This window comes from Nasonia vitripennis, chromosome 4, assembly GCF_009193385.2.
Source record: "Nasonia vitripennis strain AsymCx chromosome 4, Nvit_psr_1.1, whole genome shotgun sequence".
Classification (NCBI taxonomy): Eukaryota; Metazoa; Arthropoda; class Insecta; order Hymenoptera; family Pteromalidae; genus Nasonia; species Nasonia vitripennis.
Window position 1 is genome coordinate 9,571,923 of NC_045760.1, and position 18,088 is coordinate 9,590,010.

An 18,088-nucleotide genomic window follows, 5' to 3' on the forward strand; every position below is an offset into this window, starting at 1 on the left:
TCGAGTAGCGAATCGCTATGGCACTTACGTACACACTGACGTTTCGTTGGGTCGGGTACGCGGCCGTTGCATAATTCGCTCCATTGTAAAATAGTTCTTGGGCCTGACTCGTAGATTCTTCTTCGATCGGCTGGGAAATCGGCTATATCACAAAACGCATAGCATGTCGCGATGCGCAAAGGTGAAAACAGTCTCTTTTGAGATTTACGAGTGTTATTAGTCATGGCGTCGTGGTAGCAATGCATACCTGCGCAGAAAAAGCGCCAAACATTGTCGTGTATGCCGATTGATATTATGTATATACGTGTTATGTCTTTGTACAATTTTGAACTAATTTTCGATTCGAATTGTTGAAAAACTCAATAATACAAAGGTGAGAAACTCGCGATATCTATACATTACATAATTGTTCGAGAAGGAGAACGGCAATAGACTAAGTATCTAGTCGATCTTAATCTGTTGACAATATTTACACTATATAGGATAACCAAATAGCACGAGACCTATGTAAAATGCAGCTGTTCAATCCCACTTATAATACCGTTGCTGATGATTCGATTGTAACATCAATCCGATATTTATATGTATAATAATCTTATATACTCAAACTATCGCATTAGCAAAATAAGCCTGAATCGGTGCATTAGAATAGGCCCAAAAAAAGCCGCGAGACAACTTTTGATGAAGTTTGATTTTGGATACGGCATTACTGCTTATATAGCCGTGATTGCTTGCGAATTTTGATTGCTTATAAAATAATGCATTTATACCTTTTGAGATATACCTCAAATCGAAGATACTTTGACTCTTGATGTTCGTGCACAAATCACAATGAATGTTAAAAGTTTTGCAAAAATAGTGTTTTAATCTTCAAAAATCTCCGTAAAGCCTGTTAAGTATATCCTTTTTACGCAATAGCAGTTCTAAGTTTCGAAGACCCAATCGGCGTTTGACGGCAAAGTTACTGAAATTCAATATAAACGTGTATTTAAATATCAACACGTCAATATTCTTCAAGTATCAATCGTATCGGGAAATACAATACAACTTATACTTATATAGATATTCACTACAACGTGAGTTCGTATTTCCCAATACAGGTGTCCCCGCGTGGCTACGAATAATACTCGTTTGAACTATTTCACGCGCATATATTACCAACTAATATGTTTTTATCTGGATAGAAGGCTAAAATAGCGGAAGTTGTTGTGCGTGTTATACTACGCGTAATATTTTATTTTTCAAGTCTTCGGAGAGGGGAACAAGCATGAGTTTTTGCCTCAATGTCTTAAGCAGTTTCAGCCTTAGTTTTTAATATCAAAAGCATAATATTTAAAAAAAAAACAGCAAACGAAATCTTGTTCACCTGGAAAGTTACTAAATACATTAGACATTTTATTATAATACTTTAACTTTATTAGCAATCGTCTTAATTGTTCATATAGCAGTTCGTGTACATTTTAAAAAGAGGAAAAAAACTATAATTATCACAAATGTTGAGTAAATTGCTTAGCACTTATTTTATAATTTTATTTTTTCTTCCTTTGCGTCATTCGTTTAAAAATATTGTGTATACAGAATAGCAATCACGTAATATTAGTTTACAAAGACAGGTCTATATACAACAATAAGATATCGATCGAAGCTTTCACTTAAATAAATATAGATTCAGATCTCGGATGAACTTGATCAGTTGAAGGCAATAATCTATGGCAGCCCTTATCACTCAGAGTATTACCATAATTTGCAATATATATGATCACGTCTTACTTGGATCAACTTTCTCTTGCAGCTAATCTTTTTATGTTTCGTCAAATATTTTTTACTTTTAAATACGATTCCACAATCTGGACACAAGAATTGCTTGCATAGCCGTTTTGGGCAAGAGTGCTCTACATGATTTTTTAGACTGTATTTATGTTTAAATACTTGATAGCAAGCTGAACACTGAAGTATAAGCTGACTCTTGGAATTCTGACAACGGCGTTTTGGCAAACTCGTTTTTTTTTCGCGCACTATAAGGCTAAGTGAACTCTCCGTGTAGGCAGACTGCGAACATTCGTGCAACATCTTGGGAAGGCATTTTTGTATCAAGTGATTCTTCAAATTTTGGTAACGCCCGTACTGTCTTTTACATTTGGCGCATCGAAGTATTCGCTTCGTTTCGCAAATCGGACAATTCGAATTCTTCCGATAGCTGATATTCCAAGGATAGTTCAAGTCGCAATTGTTACAGTACATGCTGATAAGTTCATTAATGTCTGAAAGAATGATCAAAAATTACTAAACTCATTTAAGGAATGTCAGTATAAAAACTGAAATAAAAAAAAGGTGAATGAAAATAAAGTAGCAGTTTGCGTATGATCATTAAATTTTTCAAATGCATTGATAAAAAAAATTCTCAGTACTGCAGAATCATGAATCACTCACTAGCGTTACTTCGAGTTTGCGCTACACCAGTACAATGATTTTCTTCGTTTGAATCAGATTGATCTGTCGATAAAATAGTCGGTGCAATGATAGGATACGTTACAATGGTAGGGAGAAAATTCGCTTGGGTTATAGTAGAGCCCGCGTTGTCTCGAATCTCTAAAATGAGAAAAATATTTCACAATATTGATGATAAATATAATATTGATTTTTATTGAATAAGGTATATAAAACGTACGCATTTACCACTGTCATTTTGCACAGTAAAATTATCTTTATTTGCTATAAAATTCTCTTTAGAGCTGGGCAAAGCCATTAAGACATAATTAATAGAATCCGTCATGTAGTGTAAATGGTTATTATCCGGGTTCGTATGAATGTTAATCCATCCGTCACTATTTTGAGTATCTGTATAGTTGCATAAAATACATATGATAGATATAGTTTAAGTGCGACTTGATAATAGACAACTTTTTAAAAACGCTTATGGGACTGAACCCCGAGTTGCGACCTCAATTTTTTAGTCCAAAAATAGTCAACTTCTAGCTACAGCTTGTTAATTCTATATGCAACTTACCGACGCTACTTAGAGTTTGCTCCATCAAGTTTAATGTATCATTGCCATAAAGCAGTGTAGCTTCATCATTAATTGTAAAATAATTTAGGCCAGCGTCAGTGCTTCTGCCGTATACATCCACTAAAATTAGATATAATTCAATTCAGATTAATATATGTTATTCGTATAATAATCGTAAGATTATTTGAAACACGGAAACGGAATATTATATTATCATTATAAATTGCACTACTACTTACCCATATCGTTTAAGGTTTCTACCCCGAAATTATGTTTGTTGGAAACGGAAGTAGCCGTCAAGAAAGAAATTGCTTTATCATAACCCGTCAGATTGGTATAGGAAAGAGTCGTCTCACTTTTAACATCATCGATATATTCGTTGTAAAGAGTTTCTAACATATAAAGAAAAAATATTCTTAAGAATCAAATATAATTTCGTAGTATATAGATTAGAACGTAAATATTTACCACAATTAGTTAGCGCTGTAAAATTTACTTTATTAAATGTAAAATCATCTTTCCAGGTATTAGAAGTTGATATGTTAGTATTAGCTGCGTTATGCATATTGCTATTATTTAAAAAGGACTCGTGATAACGCTGACGTAGTTCTTATTTTGACTAACTAAAGCTAAACAAATTTTATAATCTGTTGATCGATATAAATGTACTTTGAAGATTTTACAATTGTAAGACACGAATTATGCTGATAATTGAAATAGATGTTTGAATCAGTATTGTTGACAAAATTTGGCGTCAACGTTTTTGCTTTCAAACTGAACAACGGTAGAAATATACAAACAACCGTATATTCGACTGTGTTATTCTACCTTCAAATATTTAAACGTATTGAAAGCTGATATATTTTACAAAAAAATAACTCAACATCTACACAAACACTTTAGTGAAACAATAATTAATTTCGAATAAGAGCTGTATAGCGTAGAATCGAGACAACGAGTCTACTTGTCGCGATGAGGACAGAAACACAAATGCGAGAGAGAATTAAATTGGTGGACCACCTCTGCTACCTGTACAGTTACATAGTTATACTTACAAATTACAATCAGTACTACACTCGATTATGTTGAATAGATGAGAAATAGCGAATGTTCAAATGATTATAAATGCTCAATCAAATTATAGAATAATTATTTTTATTAAAATTATACGTCAGAAAATCAGACTTTAAGTGTATTAAGGCTTTTTTATACAATTATTTGTGACATTTACACTAGTGAATGATTGCTTTAGCAGAAGAAAATTGTTCGTTTCTAACCGCAGACCATAGATGGCGCGCGTGCTCGTTGGAATTCTCTCAAGTAATAAAATGATGAATTACTCAATAATTATCGAGAATTTGGCAATAACGCAATTATTTACGTATTTCGCAATTGAATTGCGAACAATTCACATTGTTTTTAAACTCACATGATGCTTATTTACTCAGTATAGTTCATATCTTCAGTTTCTCGCGGCTCAAAAGGTTTTCTTTTTATTCAGATTTGAGCAAGTGACTGCAATGCATTAGAAAAAGACAAAGAGTGGAGGGGAGCGAGACAGAGAGAGAGAGAGAGAGAGAGAGAGAGAGAGAGAGAGAGAGAGAGAGAGAGAGAGAGAGAGAGAGAGAGAGGGTACGTGTAGGTCGGGAAATTTTTGCGTGGATCCTCATTTATTGCGCTCTCTATCCATCTTTCTATATACCTTTATCGTATTAATCCCTCTATAGGGGGTGAATACGTCTATAAACTGCAGTTCCTCGGATTACGTCATAAATTTCTAGGTCAAATTTTCCATCCAGAGATTAAGAAACGCTTGCGCGTTTTTAGGCACGACCGCGGTACGCATCAGTCCAAAATCGTTTTCAACACTCCGTGCGCGAAATGCGGTTTCTCAGACTCGTTTTCCGTGCGCGAATCACTATAGATGTTTTAATGTTGCGTCAAGCATGTAGCATAAAATAACATATCGTTGCTATGGAAACGATATTTCGCACACGCTACACGAAAAACAAGCCGCTTAAAAAACCGCGTTTGTCGCGCACGTCATGTTAAAATAGTATACTACGTCCTTAACAGATAAGCGTGTGCCAAATTTAGAGTTTTGCATACGCTGTGCGCAAAATTCAGAGTTTTGCACACTAGTATAAAAATCAGGCGTTTGCGCATGCTACGTAGCTAATAGAAATCGAATTTCTCACACAGAGTGGCAAAAAACATGGTTCGATACACATACACCAAATAAGCGATCCACGCACGGGTGTATTGTCTGCATTTGAAACCGTACGAGAATCGCTTACCTTGCGCACTTGTATATCGAACCATATATTTTTTAACATGACGTGCGCTAAAACGCGCTTTTTTACCAGGCTCGGTTTTTGTGTAGCGTGTGCGAAAGCAATGGCATGTTACACGTCATATTATATGCTTCGTGCAACGTCAAAAGATCTATAGTGTTTCGAGCATGGAAATTAACGAGCCTGTGAAACCGCGTTTCGCGCACGAATGTAAACGTTGTAGATATTCTTAAAACTCGACGTTTTACGGTGACAAATATTTTATCGGAATGCGTGACGCGCTAGTTGGTGTACGATATTTCTACTTGACTTTTCTATAGGACTTGTTTTATATATTGAGTTTGTTTAGAAAATCTCAGCCGGCAAACTTGTTGGCACAGCGAACTGCACCGCGATGCCTTGATTCAAGTGCGAAATTTAAGGTTTTTACGTTATTCTCCATCAAATGCTTCTAATGTTAGAATTATCCAGCTCCGCTGTAAAAACATTCACGATTCAAGGGGGTTCCAAACCCAATTTTTACCGACCGAGTCGACTGAACAAGTGCATAAAAAAAATGACTTTATAAACTAAATAAATACAATGAATTATGATAAACCAAGAGTTAGTTGCCCTTCCTCTTTTATAAACATCTATCACTGTGCCAATTTTCGTTCAAATGCCATTTATTATTACGTTATTATTTTTATTTGAAACTTGTCACAGACATAGATATTTATAAAAAGAAGGGCAACTAAATCATGATTTTTCATAATTCATTGCATTGCTTTAGTTTCGAGTAATTTTCTACTGAGCACTCGTACTGTTGGTAAAACCTGGGTTTCGGACCCCCTTAATAGTACATTGTGCAACAAGGGACTTAAGTCGTAGATTATTTACTTTATTTCCTCTAAATGCGGAATAAAGTGAATTTGCGGGAATAAAATTTTCTAGTCCCCAATATACATGCGACGCGCCGTATAGAGTCGGGGCAGGCCGAAGCCTACATTCATAGGTACAGGTATTATAGGCTTTCTAGAGGCGGATTTCGGACGCACAGCTCGGGGAAGGTGTATTTTTGCGGAGAGGGAGAACGCCGCTATATATACAGAGCAAAATTTCTTAAGCAGACAGTTCGAAGTTTTCATTCTAGAAGCAACGACTTGGCTAGTCAGTCATATCCTATAGTGCCTGCGTTAGTTTGAATATGTAGTGCATCACAGTCAAGTTTTCCTTTCGTGAAATGGAATCTCCACGTGCGGAATTTTACGCATCTTCTGACACTGGTTCGTATATTAGAAAAAGAAATGTTGAGACGTGAGTACACATATGCACGATATTTATTAATTATATTTGTTCGTCGTTTTGTAGGTAGGACGAGAATGATTGATGCAGAAGCTCGTTACACGGATCTCGATGAAAATCTCAACGAAGGTACGTTTTTGCACGACTTTATTTTATATTCATGATTGATTATTAGCTTGTCATATTATGCTTAACAATAATCTATGAAACTATAGTAATGATATATTGTAACACTTTTTTACAGTGGGCAAGGCTGCTCATGAACAATACAATTTTTCACAACAAGAAATGCAAGAACCTGAATTTCTCAATGATCTGCAATACTACGTATGTGAAGAGCAAATCTTGGATAACGCCAAGATTCGATTTAGCGATTGCATTAGCATTATGTCTGCTGTCGCTGAAAAGCTCGTTGAAGTTACCCACAGCGTTTGCAGACAAGATGACTGCCGATTCGATAAAGAAAATCTGCCAACTATTTATGAACAATACAGTAAGTATTTTGTGTACAAGATAATTAAAGTTTTCATAAATTTTGTAATCACATCGTTATAATAATTCTATTTTTTTTAGTTACTGCAGACTTGACTGGGCTTATGACGATTTCTTGCTCGCATTGTGGTCTTGACAATGCCAAATACGAAAAATGCCAGGGCGAGTTAGCTTTGCAATGTTTAACGTGCCGAGAGAAGTTTTTTCACCGTTTTTGGGCGATCCGGCACATCAATTCTTGTGCCAGCATCATCAAGCAGCCAAAATACATGTGTGAGTTGTGCGAAACGACATTTGAACGGATCGATGAACTAAGAAGACACCTTCAAGACTGTGCAAGTGATTGTTTTACAAGTCTTCAGTTGGAGAACAACACGCATTCAGAGGAAGCATTAGATATGCTCAATTATTTTGCCAACTCATCGGAGATATTAAGGAAAAGCGTGAGGGAATATGGTAAGTTTATGTGCATACATTTTTTAATAACTCATTGTCTTTCTCTCGAGTGTCTTAATTTTACAAATGTCTTTTTATTCGTATCAGGACATGAACGTTTTTATGCGCACTTCTGCGTGGAGTGCCGCGAATCCATCATCGATGAAACATCGGTCGACGCAGTAGACTGCGATGAATGTAAAGTTAGTTGCCTGCTGCAGTGCAACACGTGCAAATGTCTACACGAGACTTACGAGTCCATTATTGAGCATTTAAAGGGGAGTTATTGCGGATATAAGATGCAATTAGCGGTGGACTCGGATGCTCAACTTCACGAACAGCAAACTTCCAAGCTAGGAACTTTGCAGCGACAAGACGGTAGCCAAAAGCGTACACAGAAGAAGAAGTTGGACAAAAGAAGTAACCAAAAGAGTAAGTTATTTTCGAACTTATATATGTAATCATCCAACATAAATAAATATATATATATATATATATATATATATATATATATATATATATATATATATATATATATATATATATATATCTGTATACTAAATAACCATTTTATTTCATAGAGACGACGATGCGACCCTTGGTGAAAGTTTGTTGCCGAAGCTGCGTTATTTTTAAGATGACCTATCGCAATAGCCCGATTCAGTGCGAGAGCTGTCGGGCGGATTTAGTTTACGTCTGCGGAAAATGTGACCTTGACCTTCCGACACTGAAGGCTCTTAAACATCATGAAAAACTGCATTTTGTAGATGATGCCTGTGCGTGCGCCCAGTGCGGCAAAGAGTTCGCCCGGGTGAAAAATTATAAGATGCACAAAGACGATTGCAAACAGAGTGAGTTTTTATACTTCTATTTCATTTTTTCAAAATAACATTATCAATGATAGATCGTAACAGCACGTGATTTTGTGTTTCAGGTCGACCGTCTGGAGATGTTTCAATGCCCAAGGAAAGTGACGCAGGTTATCACACAGACATCGTACACAATCAAGGTTCACGTTTGAATACATACGTAGAACCTTAAAACGTTTTTTAATTGTCTTGATGACTTAATTTTTTACTGTATTTATTTATTTATCGTAAAATAAAAATTTTTAACCGCTAAATCATTATATGTTTGTTATTTTTATTGAATGAAAAAGTGAAATATACTTTATCCACTTAGAAAATACTATAATTTCTAACTCAAAAAATTACGTTTTCCTATTTAAAAACGTAAGATCGTTACTGCGGAAATTGCGGATCGCAGCGATATCTGAGCATCCGATGGTCGAACTAACATGATGGATTCAGCTTGTTGTTGACTTATCGCTCTAGTATAAATGACATACGTCTCCAGTTCGATCTCGCATGTCAATGCTGACAGATCCGACGTAATCAAGAAATTCTATATTTAATATTAAGAAAGTAGTTAAATAGCCGCCGCTTAACCATCATGGATGAGGAATACGTCTTTCTTTCCGAGTTAGAGCTATGTAAGTTTTTCGACGTAAAATCTGATGCGAATTAGACGCCGAAATACGTTCTCTAAATTATTCTGTAAACCAAACCTGTAAATTATTCACAGTAAACATTGCCAGCGCAATAATTGAGTGGTTAAAGGAAAGTAACTGTGATCATGATCTCATGAATGATCATTTTACTGAAGCGAATACAAGAAATTCAGAATATTGCACTAGTGCCTCTGACTCGTTAATCGTACAAAACGAATCGTGCGATAAAAGTAAGAAAATTAAATAAAATTGATAGTTTGCGATGCAATTAATTATTAAAAAATGGAATCATAATACAGTAAGTTATACGGTTGTTTGCTTTAAGATACACTTGATGGCGAAGAAAATGCTGTAAATTTAAACGAGACCTTGGGTAAGAAATTATAGTCCAATTTACGTTTTCTTTGGTTATGTATGTACATTTATCGTCAAAAAATATAAATTTTCTGCAATTGTAGATTCTCAAAGTGACGAATGTTTTGGCTACGGCGAGAACCAGGTTAATAATGATGCGAATATAGCGGATCCTAATCACGCGTTGACTTCGTCCCCGAAAGATGATTTGATGATATCAAATAACAATAATTTTACAGATCAGTATGATAGTGGTAAATATTTACTACGTTCTATTATATATTCTGATATAAATATGAAGTGATTTTTATCGGAGTTTATGCTTTATATATTAGAGAAGCAATACAACGGCTATAATAATACTAAAGCGACTAGTCTTCCTACTATTGTAAGGCATCCTATTTCACCGACTGTTTTCTCCACAGATGAATTTGATTCAAACAAAGAAAATTATTACAATGATTCACAAGTCCAAAGTAAGGCGGGTGAGCGATTCGCGAAGCGGCAACCTTGGAATAGATTTCGGTACTTTTTGAAAAAATTAATTAATATTATTATAAGAAATCGTTAATCCAATAATTTCTTACTTTTACTTTCGTGTAGGCCGTGGTCACAAGATAAGATTCCCAATAAAAATATCGAAGCGAAAGCTATCGATCAAAAAGGTAAGCACATTCTGCTTATCATCATCAATGCAGACAATTATCAAAACCAGACTTCTTTTTTTTGTTTATGTTTTTTTATAATACTTCGAGCTCATAATTGCTAATTTATTTCCATTTTGCTATTTTTATTTCAATTTTTATCTGGTATAGATCCTTATGCTAAAATAATTGATACACACTGCCATTTCTTGAATGAGTTTACTAATTTTTGGTCATTACGCTTTTGTAGACATTAATAAACTCATCACCATCTCCTATGCCAATCGCTGTACGAGAAGTCCCTGAAATATCATCTATCAGAAGAATCGTGGGATTGTCCGATTTGCAAAACCGAGCGAAAACTTTCTTGTCCAATATACAAAAAACAGTATAAAAACTATAGATTTTCGAGACTTTATTCAAAATACAGATGCAATGCCAATAGAAAGTACAAATATTTGCAGTGCACTAGCTTTATCGTACATAATATAAAATGTCTATATAAATCGCCATATAAGACGCGGACCGCCAAAGGTCATAGTCACCCTTTGCTTTAGTATGACTGATCAAATTCGACCGAGCATTTGATCTATATTTATTTTTTAAGTTGAACCTTCGATCGTTGTGTATATATCGTTGGCTTTTGTGCTATATAAAATATGATTAATATTTTATATCTGTTATATTTTTAAATTGTTAACTGCGAAAACTAAGACTAATGTATTTGACTTATTTCAACGTGAGTAAAAATAAAGAATTAGAAAATAATTAAGTGCACATAAATCTATGTATTCAAACAAAAGCTGCAAAAGTATTATGCGGTATAGCCTATTATAACGTATGCGCATGTATATACACGTATACATTCTTTTATTTGACTGTGCAATTAAGACTGCAGTATATTCTCAGAAAGACCGGCTGATCAAAAAATTTTATTTCAAACTATCATGCTTAAAGCAACATAATACTCGAGGTGTATAACAAAGATATATAACCACAAGTTATTTGTTTGGCAGAAATCAGGATAGGCTTTTTATATGAAACGTATAATCCATAATCTTTGTGAAGAGAAACGATATGTATACATTGCAATTCAACAACAAAGTCTTTTCGATAGTTCAAAATATTAGCGATTAGTATATTATGATGTCGAGAGTAACGTATAATCATAAGAATTCGAATAAACCAACATCCACGCCTATTCGTGGAATCAATGAAATACATCAGTTTGTATATTCTACACTCTACAGATAACACATGATTTTGCTTCATGCTCGTGAGTATAGTGCTTATCATCTTAACTACATTGTAAGATTTGAAATTTAATAAAAGTATATTTATTTATTGTTTATAATACATATGGTTAACAACAAATACGTGTTTTTTCAGTACGAAGATTGAGTTTGTCAAAATTACGTAAACTCACCTTAAAGAAAAATAATCGTATTCAATTAACGCCGGCTTTTGAGTACATAACGATATTTCCACATTAACAAAAGAAATAATTAATGTTTCGTAAAATGCAATTTTTACTTGCACGAACATCAGTGTTTTCTTCATTTCAGCTAAATATTGTATGCAAATACAAAATTAAAAAATTAGTACCATTCTTGATAAAGACAAAGTATAAAACAAAAAGTTCGTGTTTTCGACCTATTTCGTTAACTTTTGCAAGAGTCTGACAACCAAAGTAAGTATGCGCTTCCCATAAAATACAATTTGAGTCTTCAAAGTCAATTTTATAAAAATTGTTTCCTTCAACAATTAAAAATACGATACACAATTCTATAACGAACATTTAAAATTTTCAGAACAATGATTCGTTGGTTGCTACTTGTAGCACTAGCTGTGCCATCGTTATCTTCGGCATCCTGGAGACGTCGTCCAGCACAGCAACGACAACCCAACACCGTAAATCCCATGGTCAGGAACATGTACAACATGTACAACGTGTACGGCATGCTTCGCGAAGATTCGAACGAGAACGCTCAAGAGGAGCTCGATGACGTGACGCCATCCAATCATACCGAATACGACTTCATAGTTGTCGGCGCCGGAACGGCTGGTGCCGCTGTAGCCGCGAGGCTCAGCGAAGTCCCCGACGTTAGCGTTCTCCTCATCGAGGCTGGACCAAGAGAGAACCGGCTGATGGAAATACCCATGGTTGCTGCGTACCTGCAGTTCTCCGACTCGATCAATTGGAACTACAAGACCCAACCGTCGGAAACTTCTTGTCTAGCCATGAAGAATCACCAGTGCAAATGGCCCAGGGGCAAGGTCATGGGTGGCTGCAGCGTCTTTAACTTCATGGCGGCAACGAGGGGTAACCGAAGAGACTACAATGGCTGGGCGGCCATGGGTTGCGACGGTTGGTCCTTTGACGAAGTGCTGCCCTACTTCATGAAGCTCGAGAACTTCGAGGTCACCGATACCCCGGTCGAGAAGGGATATCACAGCACCGGTGGACCGGTCAACATTGGAAGCGCACCCTACAGGACGCCTCTGGCCACTGCTTTCCTAGGTGGAGCTCAGGAACTGGGATATCAAATAGTGGACTACGATGGCAAGGAACAGATTGGATTTTCCTATCTGCACTCGACTGTCAAGGATGGCGAGAGATTGTCCAGTAACAGGGCGTACCTGCATCCTGTGAAGAACAGGACCAACCTGATATTGTCCAGAAACAGTAGGGTCGACAAGGTTCTCATAGACCCCAGTTCAAAGAGAGCTTACGGAGTTCTGTTCATCAAGAGACACGAGGTCATAGAGGTTCGAGCCAAGAAAGAGGTGATAGTCTGCGCCGGAGCGGTCAATTCGCCAAAGCTCCTAATGCTTTCTGGAATCGGCCCAGAGAGACATTTATACGACCTAGGTATCGACCTGGTCCAGAATTTGCCTGGGGTAGGGGAGAATCTACAAGACCACTTATCCTACTGGAACCTAAACTTTCTTATAAACGAGACGGCGAGCATCAGATCGATGGAATTGATGTACCCTACCGATATTACCGTGGACTTCGCGGGCGACTATATGAAGACTAAGAAAGGTCCGTTTTCGGTGACCGGAGGAATTGAGGCCTTGGGATTTGTCAATGTGGACGAGCTTAGCTCCACTGAGACGTATCCCAACATTGAGATTCTGTTCGCTGGACTATCAGCAGCTTCTGATCCGCTGTTTCACATGCTTCTGGGCTTGTCTGAGGAGCACTACGACGCCACCTATAGGAACATGCTTGGCAAAGAATCCTTCATGATCCTGACGACTTTAATAGCGCCAAAGAGCCGTGGACGGATCCTATTGCAAAGCAAGAGACCAGAAGATGATCCTGAAATATACGCAAACTACTTCAGCAACAAGGACGATGTTAGGGTCTTCCAGAAAGGAATCGAGCTGTCGATCCAGTTGAGCAAGACCAGAGCGATGCAGAAATTCAACGCTACCTTATCCGACAATCCGATTTTGGGGTGTGAACATTTCGTGAAAGGCTCAGATGCCTATTGGGACTGCGCAATCAGAAGTTTCTCTTCGACACTGTATCATCCGGCTGGAACTTGTAAGATGGGACCTGTTAATGACGTCATGGCAGTCGTCGATCCGAGATTAAGGGTGTGTACGATTATATAGCTTGAATTCTTATTACATTTGAAACAAAAAATTAGGTAAACACGCAATTTTTATACAATTATCTTTAAGGTAATCGGCATCGATGGGTTACGTGTTGCGGATGCCTCGATCATGCCAATGATCATTGCCGGCCACCCGAACATTCCTATTATGCTGATCGGCGAAAAACTCGCTGACATGGTAAAAGAGGATTGGGACTTATTGTCGAACAACCAAGTTCGCAAAAATAGATCCTGGGATCGTATGTTTGCCCGTAATAGAAGAAGCTAAAAGAGACATATGTATAATTGTGAACTAAACCGTAAATCAATAACTTAATGTAAACGAATACTGCGTGAAAATATAATGAGAAAAGAAATCGCATGCGTAACCATGTTTAAGTTTGAAAAATTAATAACAACATGATTTCTGCACATAAATGAATCCATCACTCATATTACGGTATGAACGACATTGATATTCATCCGACTTAAAAATGTAAATAATTCATTTAGTCTAACAGTGAATAGCGTAAAATAAAACATTATATACGTAAACTAGATAGTTAATTACTTCTAGAAATACAGTAACTTGCACGTGTCGCTAGCCATGTGTGCATATACGTGACTCAAATCGCTTGCTCTTTTTCATATTTAAAGTTGAGTCCAAACGACTCTCGTAGAATTTTTTAGAACTCACTTTTCAGTGCTTGGCTGTCATAACGGATATTAGAATGAAGTATAAGTATCAGCATCCTATTGATATGTATCATCATGCACAAACAAGCAACCTCTCTCATGATGGTCAAAAGTATTAAAAACAATTACGTTTATTATTCGTGTATATCTGTGGTTTTCGCGGTTAGTTCAAATATTTGTAATTATCTAACTAATAACAATAACTACATAATGTGATCAATTATAAAAATAAATACGACTATTTTTATTCGTTTGAAGAAAAGAGAAATTCATTTTATTTATGCATATTGTAAACTACAAATTTAATAGTTTAGTTATCAGAATCAATAAACTAAAAGTGAAATGAAAAAGAAATGTAAATTTACACATCTGCTACATCTGCTCTTCGAAATTACGACTCAAACTTATAAAATGTTAATATTGATTTAATATGATAATAAATAACTGAGATGAGATGATTCATGGAAAAAGATCTTCTGTATGTAAGGTATTTAAAGCGTCGTTATAACATAATTTACGATGTTTTCAGAGACGCGTTTCGTTGCTCAACTCCTTACCACAATCCAGACAGTTGACTCTGCGAATCTGTCCATCAGTCGTGCAATAGTATTTCTGATATTTTCGAAGAAGTGTTTCGGTTTTATACCATTTACCGCAATTCTGGCATTCTACTTGACTCTCTTTGTTTTGACAACAAATGTGTTTTTTGTGTCTTCGTAGAGTTGCCTCGCTTTGGAACGTCTTATTACAATTCGGACACTTCGCATTCTGCACGCTTTCTCTGTTATCTGTAATCTCGACCCCAACCAGAACACTCGAAAGGCTGCTCGTGGGATTTCGTTTGACAATAATTTCTCATATGTATTGTTCTGCGCGTTCAAATGATTCGAGCAAAAGAATTTCTTGTGTTCTCGAAGATACCTTTCATTTTTCAACGACTTACCACACCACGTGCACTGGATGTTCTCCGACGTTTTGTGCGTTAATACGTGCTTCTTGTAGGCGCTCTTCACCCTCGTGTTATAATCGCAATCCGAACATTGATACAACGTGTCGATGGGAACACATCTGTATCTAAGGTGGTCTAGTATACCTGCGTACTTTGTGTATTTTTTATCACATCTGAAGCAATTAAGCAGTGTCTTCTTTTCGCAGGTCTCACAGTTTGGATTCGTCTTGTCATACTTAACGTTCCAAGGGCTCTCGCCACATTCTGTACAGTAAATTTTGACGTATTGTGTGTAGTCTGAAAATAAATTTAATTTAACCATTACAATTATATGCTTCACAAATATATACTTAATCGATCTAGTATATTAGCGAAGAAGTTTACTTTTTAGTTCATTTTGAGATGGAAGTTTTTTACTGGCAGAATCGGCAACGTCAGTACTCGGGATGTCTGAAAATTAAAAAAAAAAGTATTATTATAACGTTCTTACTGTTTTTCAAACATCCAATATGAGGAATACCATTTTTAGACTCGATTATTCCTGAGGCAGGAGTCGAAGTATCAGAATCGGTAGTGCATAAATCTACTTCTGCAGATTTCGCATCGATATCGCTTCCTTGATTGAGTTTATAATCTAAAATTAAAACGAAAATATTTGCAACTTCACAGTATACTGTCGTTGAATCATTAAACTCATACGATTCGCATGTGTCAATGTTTACCAATTTCATTTTCAGTCTCTTTCATTAGCGCGGGAGCGACATCCGAGCAAGTTGATTCTTTGATGGGTGGATTATTATCGGGAAGATTTTCGCCAGCATTGAGAGATTCTACTTGCGAGTAACCTAAAAAATAGATAAAAGTTAGCGTGATTGATGATTACCAAAAAATGGTGTAAAATATCGAACATTATACTTTTTTCACTACTATCAATTTTATTTTCCACTTGCGTAACTAAATCTCTGTCGTTCGAAGTGAGAGATACTTCTAAGGGAATAATTTCGTTGAGATCGATGGGTAAACTATCATCGAAAGGATTTTCAACAATGATCTTCACGAATTCATCGAGGTTTCTCTCTAGAAAAAAAGTATAAAAATGATTACCGTGTATTATGTAAGATTCATACACGTTTTCCATATGTATATTTTCACCAAAATTGTGTTTATACCTTCCTCGTCAAGATCGCCTTTTTTAAATTCGTGAATGACATCTGAGATCACAGAGTCGTTGAAATAGATGTTGGGAGAATTTGCACTAATATTTAAAGATTCATCAGAACCATCACCTTAAAGAGATATAAAACTCAATATAGTTAGCAATTGAATATTTACACATGGTCTCATGTATTAACATATAAAATTTTCTGTTACTAATTGTATATACTGCTTCCAAAATTAAATGATCTTCGTTCGATGTAAGAGCAACTTTCGAGATCGACGATTCGCCAAGATCGATCGATATTGTGTCAGAAGGCACCGCAACACTATCTTTAAATCCATTGCACTGCAAAACATTGGGCGTTTTATTGCTTTCACTAGTTTTACTTTGAACTCGCGCTATGAAATCCTTTTCGGGCGACGTAACTTTCGTAACTTCTTTGCATTGACCTTCTAAAAATAAAATAGAGTCGTTCTTTACTGGTGTTATAAATAAATTCTCTTTGTTGAGTGCGAGGGTAACGTTTGAAACAAATGCCGATTCATTAGTTTCCGCAATGATGATGAATCCATCGAGTTGACTATCTGTAAAAAAAAAATTATTTACAATTTTTTGTTTATAAGTATCTGATTTTTCAGGGTGTTGCGACGAGATATTAAAATATGAATTGAGTATAATGTCTTACTAGTATTATCTGCTTGAAAACTGATAACTTCTTTAGTTGATCGGGGTTCGACTTCCAAGACAGTGAGTGCATCGGGATCGATGTGAGAATGACTTACACAATCGGCATCAGCATCACCGTTGCTCTGAATGTCTAAAATATGCGAAAACGTTAAATATTATTCATGTAAAGTTGTACTATGATCTTTTTAGTACGATTATATCATTACCATTTCCTTCTAGGAAGAAATAATTATCGATTTCCGACGAATTCTCGTTACTAAAATAACCAGAATCGTCATCTTTTTTATTTAGACTGCTTGTGCTCGGGCTCGGGCACTCATTGATTGATTCATCAGATTCATCTGATATCAATTTAGTTATGTCTGCATCATCTGCAAATGATACATCTATAAGAAAAGAAATTTTAGCGCCGACTTGTCAAGGCTTTTTATCGGTATTTTAAAAGGTACATATTCACCGGTATTTACTAAGGACCTGTATATAAACCAATAATACGTACAAATCAAATTTTTGTGTATTGATATATACTCACCGCCATCAGATACATCGTGGATGAACAATGATCACCAAAAAAGATATTTAACAATATCAAACTTGTTCTGTTCAATTAGCAAGTATGTTTGAAATCTAAATGATCCTCTTAGTTAGGTGTCGAGGAGAGAACTGAAACCAAATGTCATACGTTATGGAGCAAACAATATCAACACTAACACAAAACTTACGTCGGTGATTCAACTGATTGGATCGATAAATTCCGGTTAGTTTAAATTGCCTTTGTTGTTACTATACCAATACGACATAGCCTTACTGCTAATCCCAAAATATTATATTAAGAACAACGGAAATCCAACAATTATAATTATATTATTTTTTATATATCATTCCAAAAAAGAGCAATCTTTCCAAATTTATAAAGTTATTGAGATTTTCTTTATGGGAAATCAAGGCAAAAAGTTGTATGCAATATTTATC

General features: G+C 35.9%; 5 protein-coding genes across 7 annotated transcripts; 3 read left to right on the top strand and 2 right to left on the bottom strand.

The window, feature by feature from the left end:
* Window positions 1-1,393: 1,393 nt before the first annotated feature.
* On the bottom strand, window positions 1,394-4,035 carry LOC100680501. Of its 2 annotated transcripts, none has more exons than XM_003424634.2 (6): window positions 3,476-4,035; window positions 3,247-3,399; window positions 3,008-3,127; window positions 2,677-2,838; window positions 2,431-2,589; window positions 1,394-2,261 (listed from the first exon to the last, which is right to left on the bottom strand). In XM_003424634.2, exons 1-6 carry the CDS (start codon window positions 3,570-3,572, stop codon window positions 1,735-1,737), a joined length of 1,218 nt encoding a protein of 405 aa, XP_003424682.1. In that variant the 5' UTR covers window positions 3,573-4,035; the 3' UTR covers window positions 1,394-1,734. The 2 variants fall into 2 exon arrangements, 1 of the variants encoding a protein (XP_003424682.1); XR_004227421.1 differs by having other exon boundaries at window positions 2,120-2,261; window positions 2,669-2,838.
* Window positions 4,036-6,416: 2,381 nt separating this feature from the next.
* Window positions 6,417-8,635, top strand: LOC100678380 (zinc finger protein 12-like). The gene is made up of 7 exons (XM_031928968.1): window positions 6,417-6,566; window positions 6,652-6,714; window positions 6,830-7,078; window positions 7,159-7,533; window positions 7,621-7,944; window positions 8,094-8,363; window positions 8,447-8,635. The coding sequence occupies exons 1-7, from the start codon at window positions 6,524-6,526 to the stop codon at window positions 8,551-8,553; spliced, it is 1,431 nt and encodes a 476-aa protein (XP_031784828.1). The 5' UTR covers window positions 6,417-6,523; the 3' UTR covers window positions 8,554-8,635.
* A 197-nt stretch (window positions 8,636-8,832) lies between these two features.
* Window positions 8,833-10,788, top strand: LOC100120572 (TBC1 domain family member 5 homolog A-like). 2 transcript variants are annotated; one of them, XM_031928670.2, is made up of 7 exons: window positions 8,833-9,004; window positions 9,097-9,252; window positions 9,348-9,395; window positions 9,481-9,630; window positions 9,712-9,901; window positions 9,980-10,041; window positions 10,271-10,788. In XM_031928670.2, the coding sequence occupies exons 1-7, from the start codon at window positions 8,965-8,967 to the stop codon at window positions 10,324-10,326; spliced, it is 702 nt and encodes a 233-aa protein (XP_031784530.1). In that variant the 5' UTR covers window positions 8,833-8,964; the 3' UTR covers window positions 10,327-10,788. The 2 variants fall into 2 exon arrangements, with proteins under 2 accessions (XP_031784530.1, XP_016840826.1); XM_016985337.3 differs by having other exon boundaries at window positions 8,842-9,004; window positions 9,802-9,901.
* A 621-nt stretch (window positions 10,789-11,409) lies between these two features.
* LOC100680441 (glucose dehydrogenase [FAD, quinone]-like) lies at window positions 11,410-14,180 on the top strand. Its single transcript, XM_003424633.4, has 3 exons — window positions 11,410-11,710; window positions 11,832-13,626; window positions 13,714-14,180. Exons 2-3 carry the CDS (start codon window positions 11,836-11,838, stop codon window positions 13,912-13,914), a joined length of 1,992 nt encoding a protein of 663 aa, XP_003424681.1. The 5' UTR covers window positions 11,410-11,710; window positions 11,832-11,835; the 3' UTR covers window positions 13,915-14,180.
* A 548-nt stretch (window positions 14,181-14,728) lies between these two features.
* On the bottom strand, window positions 14,729-17,663 carry LOC100678351. Its single transcript, XM_008219332.3, has 12 exons — window positions 17,649-17,663; window positions 17,584-17,590; window positions 17,323-17,502; window positions 17,115-17,246; window positions 16,642-17,013; window positions 16,440-16,556; window positions 16,186-16,347; window positions 15,993-16,115; window positions 15,791-15,904; window positions 15,655-15,720; window positions 15,265-15,567; window positions 14,729-15,144 (listed from the first exon to the last, which is right to left on the bottom strand). Exons 1-12 carry the CDS (start codon window positions 17,661-17,663, stop codon window positions 14,990-14,992), a joined length of 1,746 nt encoding a protein of 581 aa, XP_008217554.1. The 3' UTR covers window positions 14,729-14,989.
* Window positions 17,664-18,088: the final 425 nt, after the last annotated feature.